Raw genomic sequence first — 23,130 nt, 5'->3', positions numbered from 1 at the left:
GACAGCTTTAGAAAACTCGATACACCCATTACGCCTACAAAACGTGATCACAGTCGTGGAGTAGATGAAATAGATATTGAATAATTCACCCCAAAAAATGCGCCAAAAGGACTGATACGTCGGTGCAGATGAGAACACGATTTCAGAAGTATGAAAGTCAATGGGATATAGAACACAGTACTTGGTTAACTGCACTACTGGCCATTAAAATTGCTACACCATGAAGATGACGTGCTACAGACGCGAAATTTAACCAACAGGAATAAGATGCTGTGATATGCAAATGATTAGCTTTCCAGAGCATTCACACAAGGTTGACGCCGGTGGCGACACCTACAACGTGCTGACATGAGGAAAGTTTCCAACCGATTTCTCACACACAAACAGCAGTTGACCGGCGTTGCCTGATGAAACTTTGTTGTGATGAGTCGTGTAAGGAGGAGAAATGCGTAGCATCACGTTTCCGACTTTAATAAAGGTCGGATTGTAGCCTATCGCGATTGCGGTTTATCGTATCGCGACATTGCTGCTCGTGTTGGTCGAGATCCAATGACTGTTAGCAGAATATGTAATCGGTGGGTTCAGGAGGGTAATATGGAACGCCGTGCTGGATCGAAACGGCCTCGTATCACTAGCAGTCGAGATGACAGGCATCTTATTCGCATGGCTGTAACGGATCGTGCAGCCACGTCTCGATCCCTGAGTCAACAGATGGGGACGTTTGCAAGACAACAACCATCTGTACGAACAGTTCGATGACGTTTGCAGCAGCATGGACTATCAGCTCGGAGACCATGGCTCAGGTTACCCTTGACGCTGCATCAAAGACACGAGCGCCTGCGATGGTGTTCTCAACGACGAACCTGGGTGCAGGAATGGCAAAACGTCATTTTTTCGGATGAATCCAGGTTCTGTGTACAGCATCATGATGGTCGCATCTGTTCGGCGACATTGCGCTGAACGCACATTGGAAGTGTGTATTCATTATCGCCATACTGGCATATCACCCGGCGTGATGGTAAGGGGTGCCATTGGTTACACGTCTCGGTCACGTCTTGTTCGCATTTACGGCACTTTGAACATTGGGCGTTACATTTCAGATGTGTTACGTCGCGTGGCTCTACCTTTCATTCGATCCCTGCGAAACCCTACATTTCAGCAGGATAATGCACGACCGCATGTTGTAGGTCCTGTACGGGCCTTTCTGGATAAAAAAAAATGTTCAGCTGCTACCCTGGCCAGCACATTCTCCAGATCTCTCACCAATTGAAAACGCCTGGTCAACGGTGGCCGAACAACTGGCTCGTCACAATACGCCAGTCACTACTCTTGATGAACTGTGGTATCGTGTTGAAGCTTCCATGGGCAGCTGTACCTGTACACGCCATCCAAGCTCTGTTTTACTCAATGCCCAGGCGTATCAAGGCCTTTATTACGGCCCGAGGTGGTTGTTCTGGGTACTGATTTCTCAGGATCTATGCACCCAAATTGCGTGTAAATGTAATCAAATTTCAGTTTTAGTATAATATATTTGTCCAATGAATACTCGTTTATCATCTGCATTTCTTCTTGTTGTAGCAATTTGAATGGGCAGAAGTGTAATAACGCGTGAAACGGATTTAAGGGAAAATGCAACGTACGTGGAGTTAAATTTACAACTGCTCCTGCTGGAACAGGACAGATGAGTGAAAAAATCTTTTGGGCACGCATATGTTGCGTATACGTGCGTGTATGTTCTCTTTGGTTATGATGGTAGGCTGGACTACTGGCTGGTTATAAATTTCTGAACTCTGCTTCTGCTTTCATATCTAAAAGTTTTTGTTGCGGTGATCAACAAAAAGTTACTGCAGCTGAACTAGCATTAACATATCACACTGTAAAACATAATTTGTCCTACAACAGTATGGACTGTATTGTAAATCTGAATAAAATTATTTATGTATATTTCTCTACAGATATTTTGGCATGAAAGAAGATGTAGGGCCTAGATATAGAAGTGTTGGGGCCATCTGCTGTTAAAAATGCGGTAGATGATCTAGACACAGACAACGGATTTTCCAGTATACAAACTGATACTTCTAACAAGAAAAACGTGAAACACTTTCCTTTAGTTCTACAGTACTGTACAGCAAAAAAGTCATTCAAAATAAATTCATAGATATTTATGATAATAGCGATGATTTCAAGCAATTTAAAAGTCAATGGAAAAACAAATTGTTTTCATAATGTATATGAGATAAGTGCCAACAACACAAATGCTTTGGAGTTAAGCAATCTTTGTTTACAAATGTGAGGGATTTGGGACCAAAATTGATTAAGTGAATTTATTAGGCATACATAGTGCATAAATGGATGAGATATGCTTATTTTTCGCAATCTACTGAAAAAAGAGAACAGAAGAGATTTATGGAATCAGCGGAAGGAGACTTTCATGCAGTGAAATAAGCTGGCTCTCTCTTATACACCTGGCGTAGATACATTGATATTAAATTGCAAAGCGTTATAACTTCGTAAGCTTAGACGCAAACTGTCCCATGATTTTGCAAAACTTATTGATGCTTAACACTGACAATGACTTTACTGAAATTTACTTGCATTACTGTAGCCATATTGTAAATTTGTTTAGTAAAACTCTAAAATGCTTGGAGGCAACTGCATAGCAATTTTGGATGCGCATAATATCATGGACAATCTTAAAAACGGACTAACAAAAAGAAAAAAGCATCTGTTCTTTGAATACGAAACAGGCAAAAAAAGTTAATCTGTTCCCTTCACCCTAATTGACTAGTATAATTTACAGGAATTTTTTATTGTTTGTTGAAAAAGCTTTAGACTTCCTAAGTAAATTGTTTAATTTTTATGACACAAACTGGTTATTTACGCTAAGTAATATAAATTAGAAGGCAGTGCTGTATTTGACAATTTTGTTAACATAGTTGAAAATTAAAACTGCAAAACTCTGTTTAAATATTGATGATATTTAGGGGCAAGTAACATTATTAAACAAGTTATGTTATCAAACATACACTTCTAAAGGTTTCGCAGAATTGTCGACTGCACAAAAATGGTAATAAATGTTTACGAAGACAAATGATGATTTTACAAATTAATTTCATTGCTACTGTTTATTCCCACCATTTCAGCATTTACACAGACAGTTTCATCTGTGACGAATATTTGCTGGCTGGTCGAAAGAAACAAAGTGTCTATGAATTTGATAAAAAATGAATTATTTATTTATCTTAACTAAAATGTGAACTACAAAGATGCTGTGAAGCTGTTTAGCAGTGACAGTTATTTGTTAAATATTACTAAATACAATAAAAATATTTTTAAACAAGATAACTAAGCAAATTTGTAATACTACTTTATTTTGACACGATATACTGTTTTTCCGTCCTTTAACAACCAGTATACTTCATTTGCTTAAAAAATAAATAAATAAATAAATAAATGTGGCAGCCCTACGTGCTAGGGATATCTTATTCCCACATGAGATGTCTCCGGACTATAAATTATTTTTTTACCTTTTTTGGGTGAAATGGCCCTTGACCTCCCAAAGCAATTCCTATGCTGTTTCAAACAGGATAAAAGCCGTTTCTCAAAGAGAAAAGTTATGTGTCATGTGAGAAAAATATCTAGGTAGCATTTTGACACTTCAAACTGAAAAATCCAGTTGGTCTCATGTGGAGACCAGTGGAAATAAGCTCTTCAAAAACAATGTTACAAATTTTTCGGACAGTTTACTTACACCAAAACGAAAAAGTAAGTACATATGAACAGACGTATGAAAATCCTTTGCTTCGAGCTATTAACGAAAGTTGACGTTCAGCGGTTTTCCAGGCAGAACCCAACAACTTATCCATGCACCCCTTTGACTCATTATACACTAGACGGTGTTGTGTTGCCAGGGAGAATTGTTTGCATTCTTCATTCGTCTGTCTACAGCGTGTCTGTTGTGTACATGTTCTACAGACAGAGAGTTTGCAGGAGGTGCTCCTTTCAAGCGTGGTAGGATATTTATTTCGGGAGCAGGCCGACATAATTTTTTTTTTCTACGGCTGGGTAATGGATACGAGGCAGCACGGCTGTATCGGGGGCGTTTAAAGATCGAGTCATCCAACCTTTGCTACTGGGTACCGTCGCGCTGCCGAAACGGCATCCGTAGTGCCACAGAATATTGATCGAGGAAGACCTCGTGTTGCTCGGACGCCTGATCAGGAAGGGCACGTCATGGGCTGTTGAAGAAGAACCAGGTATCAGCGCAGGACAAGTGACCCTGAAATTTGGTACATCTCAAAGTTCAGCAAGGAATATACTTCACGAGCAACTCATATGTCCTTATCATCTTCGGTATGTGGAGGGCCCAACGCCTGCCGATCACCCTACACAGAAGAACATTTGAGGATGGTTTGTTGCGCAAACTGCCAATCCGTTGTTTGTCTCTTCGGCTTGTTTACAGACGAAGTGACGTTTGGAAGAGATGGAATAATAAATTTCTGCACCTAAAACATATGGGCGATCGCAATTCTCATGCTACAGTACAGGGTAGATATCAGCATTAACATGTGGGCTGCAATCGTGGGCCATTGTCTAGTAGGGCCATACTCTACCACTACGTCTTACAAAGGGAATAGAGCAAAGACGAATTCTATCCGTCTGCTTTGACCCATCACGTCAGGTCTTGAGTAAATAGGATCGTTTAAACGAGTTATTAGGACAACCGTACATAACATTTAATAAGAGGCCGATTACATTCTTCAAGATGCCGAACACAAGACAGACCATTACGATCGAAAAAATCCTTAAAAAACCGGCGAAGTATTTCAATCAGGAGACATTCGTTCTCAAGCCATCCCTGTTTAGCCATTTTGTATTTCATGTCGATGTCATTTTTGAGACGTTTTACTGTATTTTTATATTTACTTCTTTCATCTATCAAATTCAATATCTGTTGTGTTACCTAAGTATTTATACTAGCCCTCGTCTTTTTACCTACTTGATCCTCTGTTGCCTCCACTAATTCATCTCTCAAACCTGCCCAGTCTTCTTCTACTGTATTCCTTAACCAAGTTCTTGTCAATCGTTCTCTAATGCTCCCTCTGAAACTCTGTACAACCTCTGATTTTTTCAGTTTATCCAGGTTCCATCTCCTGAAATTCCTACCTTTTTGCGGTGTCTTCAGTTTTAATCCACAGTTCATAACCAAGAAATTGTGGTCAGAGTCCACATTTGACCCTGGAGCCGGTCGTGGTGGCCGAGCGGTTCTAGGCGCTGCAGTCTGGAACCGCGCGACCGCTACGGTTGCAGGTTCGAATCCTGCCTCGGGCATGGATGTGTGTGATGTCCTTAGGTTAGTTAGGTTTAAGTAGTTCTAAGTTCTAGGGGACTGATGACCTCAGAAGTTAAGTTCCATAGTGAACAGAGCCATTTGAACCATTTGACCCTGGAAATGTCTTACAATTTAAAATCTGGTTCCTAAATCTCTGTCTTGCCGGTATGTAATCAGTCTGAAACCTTCCGGTGTCTCTAGGTCTCTTCCACGCATACAGCATTCTTTCATGATTCTTAAACCAAGTGTTAGCTATGACTAAGTCATGCTCTGTGTACAGTTCTACCAGGCGGCTTCCTCTTTCTTCCCTTACCTGCAGTCACATACTACCTTTCCTTCTCATCCTTTTCCTACAATCGAATTCCAGTTCCCCATGACTATTAAATTTTCTTCTCCCTTAACTATCTGAATAATTTATTTTATCTCATCATACATATCTTCAACGCGGTGGCCGTGCGGTTCTGGCGCTGCAGTCCGGAACCGCGGGACTGCTATGGTCGCAGGTTCGAATCCTGCCTCGGGCATGGGTGTGTGTGTTGTCCTTAGGTTAGTTAGGTTTAAGTAGTTCTAAGTTCTAGGGGACTTATGACCTAAGATGTTGAGTCCCATAGTGCTCAGAGCCATTTGAACCATTTCTTCATCATCTGCGGAGCTACTTGGCATATAAACTTGTACTACTGTGGTAGGAATGAGATTCGTGTCCATTTTTGCTACAATAATGCGTGCACTATGCTATACATAGTAGGTTATCGATTTCCTATTTTTTTTATTCATTATTAAATCTGCTTCTGAATTACCCCTGTTTGATTTTATATTTATAACCCCGTACTCACCTGACCAGAACTATTGTTCCTCCTGCCACCGAATTTCACTAATTCCAACTATATCTAACTTTAATTTATCCATTTCCCTTTTTAAATTTTCTAACCTATCCGCCCGAGTAAGGGATCTGACATTCCACGGTCCGATTTTACCTCCGGAATATTTTACTCAAGGGGACGTCATAATCATTTAACTATACAGAAGAGCTGCATACGCTCGGGAAAAATTGCGACTATAGCATGCCACGTGTCATGTGCAACGAACGTAGGTCTATTCCGAAATGACACCAAGGTACCCCCCACACAATGGCTTCCCACACTACGGCGCCAGGAGTAATACGTCTCTGCCTGTGCAAAACATTCAAATAAAGGGACCTCTATTCATGCTGCCACCGTACTCGCCGACGATGGTGGTCTGGGGCACCGAAGAACCACAATTCATCTCTGAACACAATACGATGCCAGTCATTTGTAATCCAAGCTTCTCGGTCACCACCCCAAACGCAGCCATTTGTGATCACGTTCTCTTCATGAGCGTGTCCATGGTGTCGAAACAGGTGTGCATTGTGCAGTTAGTGTAATTAGAATTATTGGACCTATCTGTTTCCATCAAAACATAACTTTTGATGTGTACACCGAAGCGCCAAAAAAAGTGGTACAGGCATGCGTATTCAAATACAGATATATGTGAACAGGCAGAATTCGGCGCCGCGGTCGGCAACGCCAATATAAGAAAACAGCTGTCTGTTGCAGTTGTTTGTTCGGTTACTGCTGCTACAATGGCAGGTTATCAAGATTTAAATGAGTTTGAACGTGGTGTTATAGTCGGCGCACGAGCGGTGGGACAAAGCATCTCCCAGGTAGCGATGAAGTGGAGATTTTCCCGTATGACCATTTCACTAACGTACCGTGAATATCAAGAATCCGGTGAAACATCAAATCTCCGACATCGCTGAGGCCGGAAAAAAATCCAGCAAGAACGGGACCAACAACTACTGATGACAATCGTTCAGCGTGACAGAAGTGCAACTCTCCCGCAAATTGCTGCAGATTTCAATGTTGGGCCATTAACAAGTATCAGCATGCGAACCATTCAACGAAACATCATCGGATTGGGCTTTCGGAGCCGAAGGCCCACTCGTGTACCCTTGATGACTGCACAACACAAAGCTTTACACCTCGCCTGGGCCCGTCAACACCGACGTTGGACTGTTGATGACTGGAAACATGTTGCTTGGTCGGAGGAGTTACGTTTCAAATTGTATCGAGCGGATGGACGTGTACGAGTATGGAGACAACCTCGTGAATCTATGAATCCATTGTAAGTAGGCTGTTTAGGTTTTTATGTTGGTAACGCCACGTAGCGCTCTGTATGAAAATCGCTGACTGCGCTGTGTGCAGTCTGTGGCTGGTTGGACTCATTGTTGGATTATTCGCTAATATAGTGCTGGGTGGTTGGATGTGAACAGCGTGTAGCGTAGGGCAGTTGGAGGTGAGCCGCTAGCAATGGTGGATGTGGGGAGAGAGATGCCAGAATTTTGATACGTTACTATGAGCGGACGATCTGGACGTGTGTCCGTCAGAAAAAGGAAATTTGTAAGACTGGATGTCGTGAACTGATATATGTATTATGACTTTTGAACACTATTAAGGTAAATACATTGTTTGTTCTCTATCAAAGTCTTTCATTTGCTAACTATATGCCTATTAGAAGTTAGTGCCTTCAGTAGTTAGAATTTTTTATTTAGCTTGACAGTATTGGCGCTCGCTGTGTTGCAGTATTTCGAATAACGAAGATTTTTGTGAGGTAAGTGATTCATGAAAGATATAGGTTATTGTTAGTCAGGACCATTCTTTCGTAGCGCTAAAAAAATATAGTGTGTCAGTTTAGTGATGATCAGAATAAGTAAAGAGAGAACTGTCTGAGTACGTTCAGTTTTGCTCAGCTGTTTGAAAATCAAATAACGTAAGAGTTCTTCCAGCACTGACATTTTTTTACATACAAAGGGGAAGTTTCACCATGAATCCTCCATATCAGGAGAGGACTGTTCAGGCTAGGTTCTGTCACGGTGTAGAGCGTGTTCAGTTGGCGTGATATGGGACCCTGATACGTCTAGAAACGACTCTGACAGGTGACACGTACGTAAGCATTCACGTTTATTGTGCATTCCGAAGGACTTACGCAATTCCAGCAGGACAATGCGACACCCCACACGTCCAGGATTGATACAGAGTGGCTCCAGGAACACTCTTCTAAGTTTAAATACTTCCTTCCGCTGGCCACCAAACTCCCCAGACATAAACATTATTGAGCATATCTGGCATGCCTCGCAACGTACTGTTCAGAAGAGATCTCCACCCGCTCGTACTCTTACGAATTTATGGACAGCCCTGCATGATTCATGGTGTCAGTTTCCTTCAGCACTACTTCAGAAATAAGTCGAGTCAATGCCACGTCGTGTTGCGGCACTTCTGCGTGCTCGAGGGGGCCCTACATGATATTAGACAGGTGTACCAGTTTCTTTAGCTCTTCAGTGTATGTGAATAATATACTGCAACTTATACTAGAAAATTAACAAATAACAAACAGCCTAACAGTTATTTTGTGGAGGACAATGCAAGAGCAGTCGTCACCAATGCACCCATGACGGTATTGTGAGGTGTTTTTCATGAAAGAGACTATCAGTTTCAGATCGCAAACTGCTGTTTGAGCGTATGTTACTGATACATCAATCTGACACTGTTTTTTCGGAGTTCCTTCCAAGTCAGCTCCTAACTCGTAAAATTCTATCAAAAACGATTCGCCACCTGCCAAGGTACGAGAAGCGGGCCGCAAGCTTTGCAGAGACCAGAGTCTTGCCTTCCCGGTATAGGCACATAACACTACAGTGGACATTGAGATTGCGTTGCATGTGACAGTCACTGTAGCCATGTAGGTTCTAAATGGTCAGCTTGTATCCATATTTACATATTAATATACGGTAAAATATGAACGAAGAAGACTCATTCAACGACATTACGATGGACGGATAGATCGTGCGAATGATCCCTGGAACACGGAGCCAACAAACAACTGACTATCAACCAACTCTGGAATGAATGCAACATATTCATTTTGTGTGGTCTGCACTGTGTAAGGAATACAGAATTAGTTAACATGTCATCCTGTCCTGTGAACTCTTCGTGCTTGTCATTCATCCTTACGTCGGGAACCAAGCCTGTATCAAGAAAGGACCTGAAAAATATGGCACAGTATTTCTATGCAGTGCACCGGACAAATTTACGATCCTATGGTCCCTGTCTCATTGTACCCTATTATTCTATGAGCCTACTTTTTCATTTTAATCTTGTCATTAACTCCTAAGGTGATGGGTTTTTGCAGATGCAGTCAACTTCTAAAAAATTGTTTCTACCATTACTGATGCAGTATGCAAGAGAGACGAGTTTTAAGTAAATTTAAAGGTTGCTGCACAGTCTGTATTTGTTAAGACATACAAAGTTCAAATGACAAATGTCATTACACTCTGTTCTGTTAGCCAGTTTGTAAGACGTCGTGGTCTCCTGACTTTCATTGCTTACATATTCCGCCCTCACAATCATATTCCGAACATCAAGACGCTTCATTCGAACCCAAACTCGATAAGATAAGTCAATGTTGTATGAATTCATGTAAACGATATGCAAATAACTAGTAAATCGCAAGTGCTCACCGAGATTGAAATACTCGAGGCTGGCGTACACACACACATTCAAGACATGACGGTCGTCGGGGCTTTTAGTTTGGGAGAGGCAAACCGCACGCTGGGGGGCCGGTCCCTTCAGAGGATGAGTCAACCTATCTACGTCGGCTGGCGACCACCCGTAGAGCAGACAGCGTTTGCCAAGTGAAAGGGAGAACGACCCCGTGTTCGACTTAAAAGCAAATTCCGCTACATTGTGTGGGAGCATTCTTTACAAATATAGCACACAGTTTCAGAGGTTTTCACAGGGAGACAGCAAACGCCAAATGCCGATGCTACAGATTTCCAGATTGGTCGCCTTAAACGAAACATCATTCTCCCGCTTTAGAAGAGCAATGCTGATTGGCAGACAATATTCCTGACGCCTTGAGCTGAAGGAGTAATGGAAGAGACCGAAAGATATACCCCTTCACGTCTGTCATGGAGAGGGGCCGTTCCGTTGTCGCTCTTGGAGCGAGAACACGTAACGAGAGCGTGTGCGCTCATACATGTACTCAAAGAGCGAGGAACAAGTCTCTCCTCAGTACTTCACTGGGAGAGCGAATCAGAGTGTGACTCTATATTGTGTCCTTGCGATTAAGCATTGTTCACTGTGTTGGCCACCACACTTACTGTGCAGTGTGAACGGACAGAGTTATAGTTAAACGCCTGCAAGCGAATTTTTGAGTGGCATCGCAGTGGACTGGTTATCTGACCGGTGTACCATGCCAATAGTTAGACTAGGGGCGAATAGGAGTCCTTGAATTCATCAAGTTGTAGGGAGAGTTTGGTTGGCGAAGGTCAATCCAGGTAGAACGAGAGTTATCTTATTTGTCAGCAGCGAGTGGCACAGATAGCAGTCATCGCAGCTTACGGTATTGTGCGCTACAGCTAAATGGTTCAAATGGCTCTGAGCAGTATGGGACTTAACATCTGTGGTCATCAGTCCCCTAGAACTTAGAACTACTTAAACCTAACTAACCTATCACACACATCCATGCCCGAGGCAGGATTCGAACCTGCGACCGTAGTGGTCACGCGGTTCCAGACTGAAGCGCCTAGAACCGCACGACCACACGGGCCGGCCTGTGCTACAGCTCTTGCGAGCCCCATATTTCCTCCACAACAGTACACTTCACTGCATTTCGAACGCGACAGCTTCGACCGTACCTAACAACATTCTAACGGATAATTATTCAAGTTGAGTAGGCGCGGCTCTCAGCCATTCTGCCAAGTCAATAACAATCTTAAACTTTGTATAGAAATTTCATTAGCGAATCCTATCCTTAAGAGGTAACTTCACATTCAGAAAAGAACCCGGAAATAACTTGTTCACTTCATAACTAAAAGTGCCACTGTGATTTCTCAGAATTTTTGCAAAATAAATAATAATTTTCGTTAGTTTCATGTTTTTCTTACATTAACTAGCACTACTCCAGTACCCAAGTATCCCACTAGTTACGTAAGAAATTTTGGGAATTTTTGTGTCATTCCCTTACAGCGAACGACTCCAGAAGAGATTTATTGCTGAAAGTTTTTCAGGCATTTCTCCTTGGAACGTTAGGAGCGTCTGTCTGACTTCTGTAATAGTGATGGGGTGGAAATTGCATCTTGCAGGAGCCACAGGGTAAAGGGTACATCTCAGATTAATCCGTTGCACACAATGACAGAATAGCACCCACACGCTCACAAGTTTGGAGTTCTTTTGTAAATGAATCTACAAATGCAGTATTGCAGAGTCAATGGAATACATACTAAAATTATTCATTTACGTAGACAAAGAATCGACCTAGCGCAAAAATCCGAAACGTAAGCTGAAATGAAAGGTATTTATTTGCATAGATACACAGAGTGGTCAGAAACAGGCTGAAAAGCTTGCAAGCGTGTTTCAGGATAGGTTATGCTGAGAAACAATCGTTAAGAAAAAAAATTCGGTACCTTGCACTGTTTCCGAGTTAATTAGCATTGAAATTAGCCAGTCAGGCTATTGCGTGTGCAGATTCAAGCTGTCCGCCACACGGGTTCTTTGGGTTTGGTTTCCTAAAACAGAACAAGTGAGCGATACAAAAATTGGACGTGGCACGGTAGTAAGGATCGAATTCGGGATAAAGGCTGAGCAGTCTCGTGTGCTATCATCTTAACGCTCTGACAACAACTGACACTAACTGTATACGGCGGGCCACTTGAATTTGCTCCCGCATGGGTCTGATTGGCTAAATTCAGTGCTAATCAACTCGAAAACTATGCAACACATCGAATTTTTTTCTTAACAGTCATTCCTTGCAAGCTTTTCATACTGGTTCTGACCACCTTGTAGAATCGATCTGACTCAAGAACCCACAAATTATTGTAGATATGTAAGTCACTTAACTGTGTGCTAAAATCATCATGATCAACCGCAAGTAACAAAGACACTGTGTAACGCAGGATCATTTGAGGGGGTAGGAAAAAGAGAAATAATTATCCGTGACATGTAAGGATCCGCGTTCGAATTTCAGCCGGGATACTGTTTTAATCAGTGAGGAACTTTTTTGACAGCGCAGAGATTCGTTATGGAAAGAAATGCTTTACACGAAATGAGACATTTCATATTGTTGCAGTTATCACATATTGTAGAAATACACTCCTGGAAATGGAAAAAAGAACACATTGACACCGGTGTGTCAGACCCACCATACTTGCTCCGGACACTGCGAGAGGGCTGTACAAGCAATGATCACACGCACGGCACAGCGGACACACCAGGAACCGCGGTGTTGGCCGTCGAATGGCGCTAGCTGCGCAGCATTTGTGCACCGCCGCCGTCAGTGTCAGCCAGTTTGCCGTGGCATACGGAGCTCCATCGCAGTCTTTAACACTGGTAGCATGCCGCGACAGCGTGGACGTGAACCGTATGTGCAGTTGACGGACTTTGAGCGAGGGCGTATAGTGGGCATGCGGGAGGCCGGGTGGACGTACCGCCGAATTGCTCAACACGTGGGGCGTGAGGTCTCCACAGTACATCGATGTTGTCGCCAGTGGCCGGCTGAAGGTGCACGTGCCCGTCGACCTGGGACCGGACCGCAGCGACGCACGGATGCACGCCAAGACCGTAGGATCCTACGCAGTGCCGTAGGGGACCGCACCGCCACTTCCCAGCAAATTAGGGACACTGTTGCTCCTGGGGTATCGGCGAGGACCATTCGCAACCGTCTCCATGAAGCTAGGCTACGGTCCCGCACACCGTTAGGCCGTCTTCCGCTCACGCCCCAACATCGTGCAGCCCGCCTCCAGTGGTGTCGCGACAGGCGTGAATGGACGGACGAATGGAGACGTGTCGTGTTCAGCGATGAGAGTCGCTTCTGCCTTGGTGCCAATGATGGTCGTATGCGTGTTTGGCGCCGTGCAGGTGAGCGCCACAATCAGGACTGCATACGACCGAGGCACACAGGGCCAACACCCGGCATCATGGTGTGGGGAGCGATCTCCAACACTGGCCGTACACCACTGGTGATCGTCGAGGGGACACTGAATAGTGCACGGTACATCCAAACCGTCATCGAACCCATCGTTCTACCATTCCTAGACCGGGAAGGGAACTTGCTGTTCCAACAGGACAATGCACGTCCGCATGTATCCCGTGCCACCCAACGTGCTCTAGAAGGTGTAAGTCAACTACCCTGGCCAGCAAGATCTCCGGATCTGTCCCCCATTGAGCATGTTTGGGACTGGATGAAGCGTCGTCTCACGCGGTCTGCACGTCCAGCACGAACGCTGGTCCAACTGAGGCACCAGGTGGAAATGGCATGGCAAGCCGTTCCACAGGACTACATCCAGCATCTCTACGATCGTCTCCATGGGAGAATAGCAGCCTGCATTGCTGCGAAAGGTGGATATACTCTGTACTAGTGCCGACATTGTGCATGCTCTTTTGCCTGTGTCTATGTGCCTGTGGCTCTGTCAGTGTGATCATGTGATGTATCTGACCCCAGGAATGTGTCAATAAAGTTTCCCCTTCCTGGGACAATGATTTCACGGTGTTCTTATTTCAATTTCCAGGAGTGTAGATTCGACATAATGCATGAAGTTTTTATAAGAATGCCGTAAGGAATCCCCCGTATCTTTGCTCAAGAAAATATCTCGACAGCCTGTTAGGACAGTCTATGTAAACGAAGGAAAACCGATTTAAATGGTACTAATGACATCAGGATTTTAATCTGACTCCTTCTGTGCTATTTTGCGTCACTGCCGTAAAATTAACGTAAGAAGACCTATACTAAAGAAAAGAAATGCTGCATTACTCAACGGACGAAGACCACCGGGTTGAGTTGGTACCATGTGCAACACCAGGCTAACGTATGGCTCAGGGGAACAGCTCCAGGACAAATCATCCATGTTGAAATCCGCTGCCTTATAATCCCTCCATGTATATGCCGCCTGCAACACACGGAGGCACACTGTAGAAAAGAAAGCAGGCACTAGTGGGAATCAGTCACAAATATCAGACCATTGCTATTCTGACGGGAGTGAAATGTTCTGTTCATACTTACCAAAGGTCGAATATTTCTTATAGCAATAAAGGCTAGTTGCAACACTTTTATATCGACCCTTTATCAGCGCTGAATTTCTAGAATTGTTGGTGCTGGAACGTACTTCTTCAACCATACAACTCTCCCTGCCTCCTGCCCCCTTCATCATAAATCACAAGTTGCGATTGTTGAAAACTTGTGATAAAACTTGCTATGATAAATTACTTTTTGCAAAATACTGTTCTGAAGCTCAAATTTTTGAAACATAATTTCTTATAATCACAGCAACAAAACCACAAGACTTAATATCACGCGTAGTACCTCACCCCATGCCCTTGTCAATCGCATCACATTGGTCATCCATTGTGACGTTCACTGTTGCCGGCGCAGCGGCGAATTGCAGTTACATTGAGACTTAGTACACCTGTACTATTGTAAATTCCGGTGCCGACTTGTTCCAGCCCGTTTCGGCAGAAATTTAGACCTACCCTGTATGAGGTTTTTCTACTGGTAGCATATTTTTCGTCTAAGGTACACAGTCCCAAACACTCGTAACGAGTTAGATAAATTTCCTCTACTAGAAAAAAATGTACCTGTAGGATTAGCTGTTTTCTCCTTCCTTTATAACTTCATCTGCACGTAGGTTACACGAGTCAGCACCAAGGACATGGCGAAAATATTTTTATGAACGGGTGAGATTTAGTGTTCTTTCCAGTCGCCTATCGAGCAAAGAACAAAAAGTAGGCCTGCCTAACAGGATTTGTGAAAATACCGTTGCCTCTCTTTAAAGTTGCCTCTCTTTCAAAGCTTGTCGTTCAAGTTCCGTAAGCATCCCCTTTATACTTCTGAATGAACTGCACTGGCCTACTGCGATTCCAGCAGCGTGTCTCAGGACTGGTTCAATTGTATGTGCTTGACAAGGACCTAAAGCATCACTCTGAAATTGCTGTCTAGCGTGCGGTTTCTTTTCCTGTTCCACGACAGTTTGTCAAAAACCTCCACACAAATTTGAGCCTTCCGTTGGCCTTCCAGCTAAGAGGAGTCGTTATAGCGTTTTAATTATCACCTCGAGAAAACCAAGTTGCGCCCGTGAAATTTGGCGATGGTGTTGATTGTTACATATTTTCTCAACGTAGGGCGACTTGACGAAGACCTCGGTTTTGGAAGTATGCTTTCTGAATAATCACCTTTCCGTCATTCTGTAAATACCTGCCATGGGATAATTTCTTCATGCCGGGAATGAAGAGGAAGCCGTCGGGTGCCTTATCAGAATAATACGGGATACGGGGCAAAATTTCATTGCCGAAATGAGTATATGTGACTGTGTCTTGAGCAGTGTAAGGGGAGGCGTTGTCGCGGAGCAAAACACCTCTGAATGGCCTCCCGTAACTTGGTCACGAGATTTCAGCAGTAAGCTCCTCTTCCGTTTTGCCACTTACGGACATACTCTATTAATACGACACGACGGCAGTCCGAAAAAAACACTCAGTACTCGATGATGGTTCGGTTCTTGTCGAAGGTGGATCCAAATTTTTTCAGCTCATTGAAAATATCTGGTCATGAGTTGTTGAAAGACGGTAACTTGTAGTAACTAAAATTAATGAACTCTGGCATAGAGCTGGGGCAGGATAGAGTGACATACCCGTATCTGTCACCTAAACTTAGTCTGACTTGATGTCAGCCGGTTTAGAGCCGTTATCATCAGAGGTGGTACCTAAGAGTAGCAAATTTCGCATCCTATGTACCCCCAAATCACCAACAAATTTAATCATTTGTTGTTCCTGCTATGCTGTATACATACAATAGATAAAATTTCGTTATTTGATAACTGTCCTGCTGTTACAGTTTTAATGGGCAGCAGTGCAGGCAGTAAATACTCACCCGCCTTGCAGTGTTGGGTTCCGCGAAGCATTTCAGTCTGATGTTGACGGATCCATAGTCAACTGCATGGAGGGATTCTAGTGACACCATCTCTGCTAGTATGATCAGCATAAGAGCCTTGCTGAAACGAGATTTCACATGAATTATAGCGATTTTACGTCATCACAATTACAGCAACGTTTCCAGTTTGAGAATGAAAATACTATTTGGCAATGTTGATAGAAAAAGCAGAACTGAATTTTTGCTTTTCTGTACCTCAAGTCGTTAATTTTCATGAAATCGATGCTTCGCATATTATGCGAAATGTGTTTGAAAAAAAAAAAAAAACAAAAAAAACAACTAAGAGTGGCTTCTCCAAAGGAACAATCTGCAGTAACACTAGCTGAATACTCGGCATTGCTATGGTACGTGTTTATTCCAAAATGATGAGCGAAACGTTTTTCCTTTCATCATTTTGAGGTGGAATCATCAAGAAAAAGTATCGTGAGGGTTGAAAATACTTAAAAAAGTTTTTGAGAGTCGCTAAGTGCTCTCATTCTCCAACGCTGGATGGCTATTTGCGCGTCATGAGCCACACTTTTTTTTTTTTACCTCCCACCCTTTTCTGAGGTAGGCTGATCTTACACACACAGTGGTTCTTTCCAGACAGTAAGTGATAACGTGTACCAAGGCTGGTCGAAATCGATCCAGTGGTTTAGGAGGAGATGGGGAACATACATACTTCCATCCAGTTTCATAATATGTATGGTTTAAATTTTATGAAAGAAATTAGTAAGTAGAAAATAATAGTCAACATATTTTTAGTCGAAGCATCCTCTATAAAAAGTAAAATTGCAAAGTTTCTGGATTGCCAATAATTAATCACATGACTGTCGAATGAAAAGTAAAGTTGCAATTATGGAAGAATATAAAACTGGCTCCAGAAACTCTATGGTAAATTCATTGACATAAAAATATTATGTGCCTTGACCAATGATTCGAACTGGTGTAACCTACAGCAGATAACGCTGGTCAACAACCGTTCTGGTAAAAAAACGTGAATGGTTTTTTTCGCTCATTTGTGGATCCTCAGTTCAAAACTGAAATTAGTTTTTGGCTATCGGGCTTAATTTTCTTGTGACCCTCTACCGTCTTGTCTATTGAAACCCTTGGAAACGCTGCAATTTGGTTATTATTCAGTGGCGTCACTTAAATATTCTGCGGATTGTATTATATTTTATTGTTCTTTCAGGCTATTCTGTGCCACCACAGCCACAGCCACAGCCGTCGGATCTATCTCAGTTAAGAGGTACCTACAATTTGTTAATAGATCTTAATGTGTGAATGTCGGCCTGGTGCCTGATAATGACCGACGTGTTAACTGAAGTGGAGTATGTCCAACGGCTGTATTATGACATACAGGAAGATGGTGACTGAATAAGACCCGTCACTTACTCTTATTGACGTCTATACGTTTGGAAGCAAGGTATCCGTAATTGACATGTTTGCAGAAGCAATGCTGTAAATAACTTTAGGAGGTGCACACATATACCCGTACATTAAAAGTGCAACTTTCGTCAATTTTCCTGAACTAGTCAGTGTGTTAGTGGTCACGAGAGGCAGACTATGTCCCTGGCACCCATACATCACAGCTGTATACTATGTATTTACAGGCAATTTAGACAAGCGTAGTGGAAGTATGAGGCAGTTAGAACAATGTATAAATGCCTGTATCCTCCACTGCCAAAGTTTATAACAGTTGATCCCATAAACAGATAATATGTAGAAGACGAATATGCAGATGGTATACACATGTATGTCATTGCTCCTATAGGGTAGAATGTGATTCATACTGAATATAAGACCTGTAAAAACCTGTTATTTGCACAGTATTGTAGAACTGAATGAACGAAATGTATATATAAAAATATCTACTACAAAATTTATCATATTTCCCCCACCACTATCCTATCAATGAAATGTTTTATAGTTCACTGAAATTATCCAAAGAAGAAGCACATTAAAAAAATCACACAGACTGTAGCTACATTCCAAATGTCATCGTATCCATCATCACTACCTAGGCTGGGCACAGTGAACAGAGATCCTCAAGGGCCTGTACATAAAACAGTACTCTGACTAATTGTACCACAGCATAGGACTACTGTCAACCTGCCGCTGTAGCTAATGCCACCTGGGGGGATGGATGGATTAACAGCGAAGCCATATCCCTCCAACTCTTATATGACCAGTCCTGACTGCCTGACATTCAGCCTCATCAGCCTGCTAGAAAGTCCACCCCACCAACCCCCATGACCATCCCTGGACCCTCGCATTGTGATGGTCGCCACACTCCATCCCATAGCTGCGCATTTAGGGTGAGGTCACAGCAACAGCAGCCAGCATGTCACAAGTACTTAGGAGGAGAAGGACTCTAGCTGGTTGCCCACACACAAGCAGCTGAGGAGGAGACAGTAGTTGCTCCAATTCCTTCCTCCATAAGCAGTCAGTGCCCAAATGTTAAATAAAAGTTAATAAAATCCCTTTAGCTGCTGTAGTTGTAAGGGTAAGATGCTTGATTCATAAACACAAAAAAAATCTGACCAACTTTCTAAGTTGTTATGACTATACACAAAAAATATTTTATGTATAGATTATTTATGGGAAGCAGTTGATAGTTCATTCATTAAGTTGTGTCGGAACTTTCGAACAGTAAGCATGTCAAAATGCATAGCAGGACGGCCCTCACCTGAGGAAATGCCGCCCAACATGAAATTAACATTATTTAACGTGACTTACACGCTTAACATCAACGCCAGCAAACACATCAGTGTGGGAGTGATGATAGATCGTGAATTCCATCCAATGATGGTTTTCTAAAATCCACAATATAGTGATAGCAAAGTCGTGTTATCTGTGGATGAGTAGATGCATCTATGAAAGACATCAATGCAGATTACCTTCTTGTTCCACAGAAATTCCCCCTCTGCATCAGTGTTTCTGGGTGATATATGATCGCAGCAACAGTCTTCTCACCAACAATTAAGCTGTATTGTGAGAGAGAGTGAACCAAGCTACAAGAGGATACTTTTAAAAGTCTAAGAGGATACTTTTAAAAGTCCAATGTACATCAGTTACACGATCCAACGTGCTCTAGACCGTCGATTAATCTGGCAACGGCACGTCCGTCGATTGTATGGAGTCAGCATGCATAATTTATCATCCACCAGAAGAAATCATCGCTGAACTTTATGATTCATCTTGTAAGATCAGTACAGGTTAATATGTGTGAATCAACTGTGCCAGATGTAGGCACGGAACTACGCTCGTATTTAAGTATGTTCACATATCGTGATATATTAAAGTATTTGTAAATACTAGCACACTAGTGAAAATGCATAGTCATCATTGTCGCTGAGTGGAGAAACTTCGTAGTATCTGACTGGTCCTGCAATGATACTGAAAACAGGAAAAAGAATAGATCTCTACTCCCCAACAATAAAAGTGCTGTAATTATCAGACCATCTGACTGCAGAAAGACCGCTACGGTCCCAAGTTCGAATCCTGCCTCGGGCATGGATGTGTGTGATGTCATTAGGTTGGTTAGGTTTAAGTAGTTCTAAGTTCTAGGGGACTGATGACCTCAGAAGTTGAGTCCCATAGTGCTCAGAGCCATTTGAACCATGACCTCGATGGAGTGCCTACCAGAAATTCCTACGTCAATATCGCAATTTTTCTTTACTGATTACCGGTTTCAGCTCATTACGAAGCCATCTTCAGGTAAACCTAAAATGTCGTTAATTTTATGACACTCATTACACACCGTCGTCCGTCACACAGACACTTCCTGTTTCCCATTACAAATGATAGAAATGATATCTTGTTTACATCCACGGATGGAAGATGCAACTATCATTGCTGTGGGTCGTTTGTACGTGTCTGTAGAAAAATGGGCACTGTAACAATATTTGATTAGTGATTAACACTGTCAATTTACACCACCAACAAAGATTTTTACTTCAGGGCGACCTAGCTCTAGAAATACGACGATGTGTATTGAATGTCACACACTGAATGAAATTGTGGACTGATACGAAGATGGCCCTGTAATCCACACATGTTTAAGTCAACAGATCGCATATCTCCCCACAGTGACAATGTCAAACAATAATACGAATTTCAAACCCAGCCGCAGAGTCTCATGAAATAAGGTCATGTCACACTACTGATGGTGTCCCATCTGTCGAATGAGGTCGTTAAGTTCAGCAGCCCCCGCCGTGCTATTTGAGAGGAGTGGACCGTGTACCCGCACCAGGCTTCACTATCTTCCTTCTCCTGATCATCGTCCTACGACACAAACACGACACTACCCACGCATCCATTAAATCAGCTACACTCTATGTACAGAAAAACTATCACATCTCCACAAGGAAAGAGACCAATGTGCGCGAAGGAAGAATACCGTTTCCGACATATGGCCGAACTCACCCCATGGGACATTCCAGCCAATAATGCGATACGACTTTTACGTTTTGACTGACGTGTTTAAGTACTTGTTGTCAGCCTAGATGGTTTCCATGCGGAGGTTGCGGATTCGGTTCCCGGTACTGTCAAAGGATTTTTCCTTGGTAGGAGGACTGGTACAGGATGCACTCAGCCTCGTGATGCCAGCTGAGGAGCCATTTGATCGAGTAGTAGCCGCTCCACGTTCTGGAATGCCTACAAAACGTCCGGGAGAGCAGTGTGCTCATCACGTGCTCCTCCATACCGCACCTACGCAAGGCAGAGGATGACAAGACGGGCAGGCATCCCTTGGGCCTTCACGGCCTGGCAAGGAGCTCGTTGATATATTTATTTCATAGGATATTTTGAAATATCATTTGAGTGGAGACGGAAGGCAAGTGGGCTTCAAAAATTCGATTTTTAGATTTTAGCATATTTGAAATGCCTGGTATTTCTTGAGTGAAACAGTTTTGTTTTATATAAATACGACAATTTTTTCGTCAGATATGACGGTTTTCCTGACGCTCTGTGCAATCTGGGGACGGTGACAGCGAGGGTTGTGGCCGGGTGTGTGCAGAACAACCCTATGGTCCTAATGTCACAATTTCTAAATTAGAGTGCATTGGGCATGTCCAGAAGAGAATGGGGTCCAGTTGAGAAGATTATTGAAAGAAAAATCAAAAATAGTATTGGAAGATGGTAAGAAGATAGGTGGTAAAGGTCGCCTGACAAATGTTGAAATATCGATTACAAGATTATTATGGCTTGGCCATAAGAAGAAATGTAGGGAGTTTATAAAACATGAAAAAAGCTGTATGGGCTATCTTTTCCTACAAGATTTCCACAAATGAAAATCCAGTGCACGGTCTTTGCCCGAATGATCCCGACACTTGGTGCAAGTACAGGAGAAGTGCCAGATATTACCACAAACATTCTTTACCTGCATCAGTAATGAATGAAATTAAACGCATATTTAGAGACCTTTGTAGATACTTTGTTGAAGAAATGTCTCCATGGGAAAATCCAAAATTTAAATGAATATGTGCATTCCGTCATTTGGAACCGATTGCCGAAAACTGTATTTTTTCAGCTTACAACCGTCAAATTTGGTATTTGTGATGCTATTTTATGCTTCAGTGATGGTGTAATTAGAAAACTGGATGTTTCGGAATTATTGGGCATGAAATCTAGTGGAAATACTGCAAAATCCTTGGTGCAAATAGATAAAGAGATAATCCACAAAGCAGGTATTGCTAATTTAAAATGCACAAAAGAAGCCAGACAGAAAAGAAGAGGGACCAAGAGAAGGAAAGAAGATCAGTATGATTCAGATGATGCTCAGTATGGTGCAGGAAAATATTAGTGGTAAGTAATTCTCATCAATAACTGACTAGAATTGCATATTAAACTTTAAATGAATTTTTCTCAAAACTACATTTTTTTTTACTTTTAGGTTCCATTATTTGATAAACTACTGGGGTCAGGAAAATGAAATTTGGTCAATTTTTACTGCAGATGGTAATAAGTTATTACAAGTAAGCTGACAACCACCAAACAATCAGAAACTGTTTTATAATAATTAATGTACAAAAAAAGTTAAATTTTACTAGTGAAAGAATTAGATTTTTTTCTTCAAAACCATAAGCGGTATTATGTTCATTTTACTTGTAAACTGAGGCATATATGTTATATATATGCAATAAAAATTTTATTCTTCTATCACTTATAGTTCTTTTGAAAAGTGTACCTATTCAGAGTGAAGTGTAAAATAGCATTGGCAGAATAGGGATAAAAATTGCCTTCCGTATCCCCTTAAAGCAAAATGATAAGAGCTACACAATTTACAATTCATACTAGACAATACAATGCTGCTATGTAGCTTCCTTCATCACGAACTTCTAAATAAGTAAATATGTAAGATTCAACACTGTGAACAGTGCTCTGAAATATAACACCTTGCAGTTTCCTTTGATATTTACCTGAGTTTCTTTGACCACAACGAAGCGCCCATGTTGCTGCGTTGCTTCTTAACTACCTGTCACAATACGAATGGCAATACTGCCGATGGCGCTGCAGTCGGCCATGTCTGGGGGATCAGGGAGGATTAGCCTAAGCGCCTCAGCTGGCATTTGTTGTTTACCTGCAGGCTATTGCACATAGTGGTTACGTAAAGTTATTGGTAAAAGGACGACGCATTTCTGTTTCTAAAGCCTACTAAAGTGAGAAAGAGCGCCTGTTTATCAAACGAACGCTGAAGAACTACAGAAGGTCATTTCAAAACTTAAAAACAACAAAGCGTCCGGAGAAAACCAAATAGTGGCCGAACTATGGAAAAAGGCTGACAAAAATGCAATGACATCCCTTAAGTGTGTTTTCGATAAAATCTG

The 23,130-nt window shown here is 42.4% G+C and overlaps 1 protein-coding gene across 1 annotated transcript in view; it reads right to left on the bottom strand.

Moving 5' to 3' along the window:
- LOC124596104 overlaps positions 1 to 22,797 on the bottom strand; it is a 40,969-nt gene extending 18,172 nt beyond the window's left edge. The window contains exons 1-3 of the mRNA XM_047135111.1: positions 22,723 to 22,797; positions 16,262 to 16,382; positions 14,153 to 14,288 (exon numbers count right to left, since the gene is read on the bottom strand). Of these exons, the coding sequence (XP_046991067.1) occupies positions 14,153 to 14,288; positions 16,262 to 16,382; positions 22,723 to 22,754 (289 nt within the window). The 5' untranslated portion in view covers positions 22,755 to 22,797. The remainder of the gene's footprint in view (positions 1 to 14,152; positions 14,289 to 16,261; positions 16,383 to 22,722) is intronic.
- Positions 22,798 to 23,130: the final 333 nt, after the last annotated feature.

The sequence above is a fragment of the Schistocerca americana genome, chromosome 2 (assembly GCF_021461395.2).
Source record: "Schistocerca americana isolate TAMUIC-IGC-003095 chromosome 2, iqSchAmer2.1, whole genome shotgun sequence".
Taxonomy (NCBI): Eukaryota; Metazoa; Arthropoda; class Insecta; order Orthoptera; family Acrididae; genus Schistocerca; species Schistocerca americana.
The sequence above is the reverse complement of the archived record's forward strand: the minus strand, read 5'-3'. Positions and strand labels throughout refer to the sequence as shown.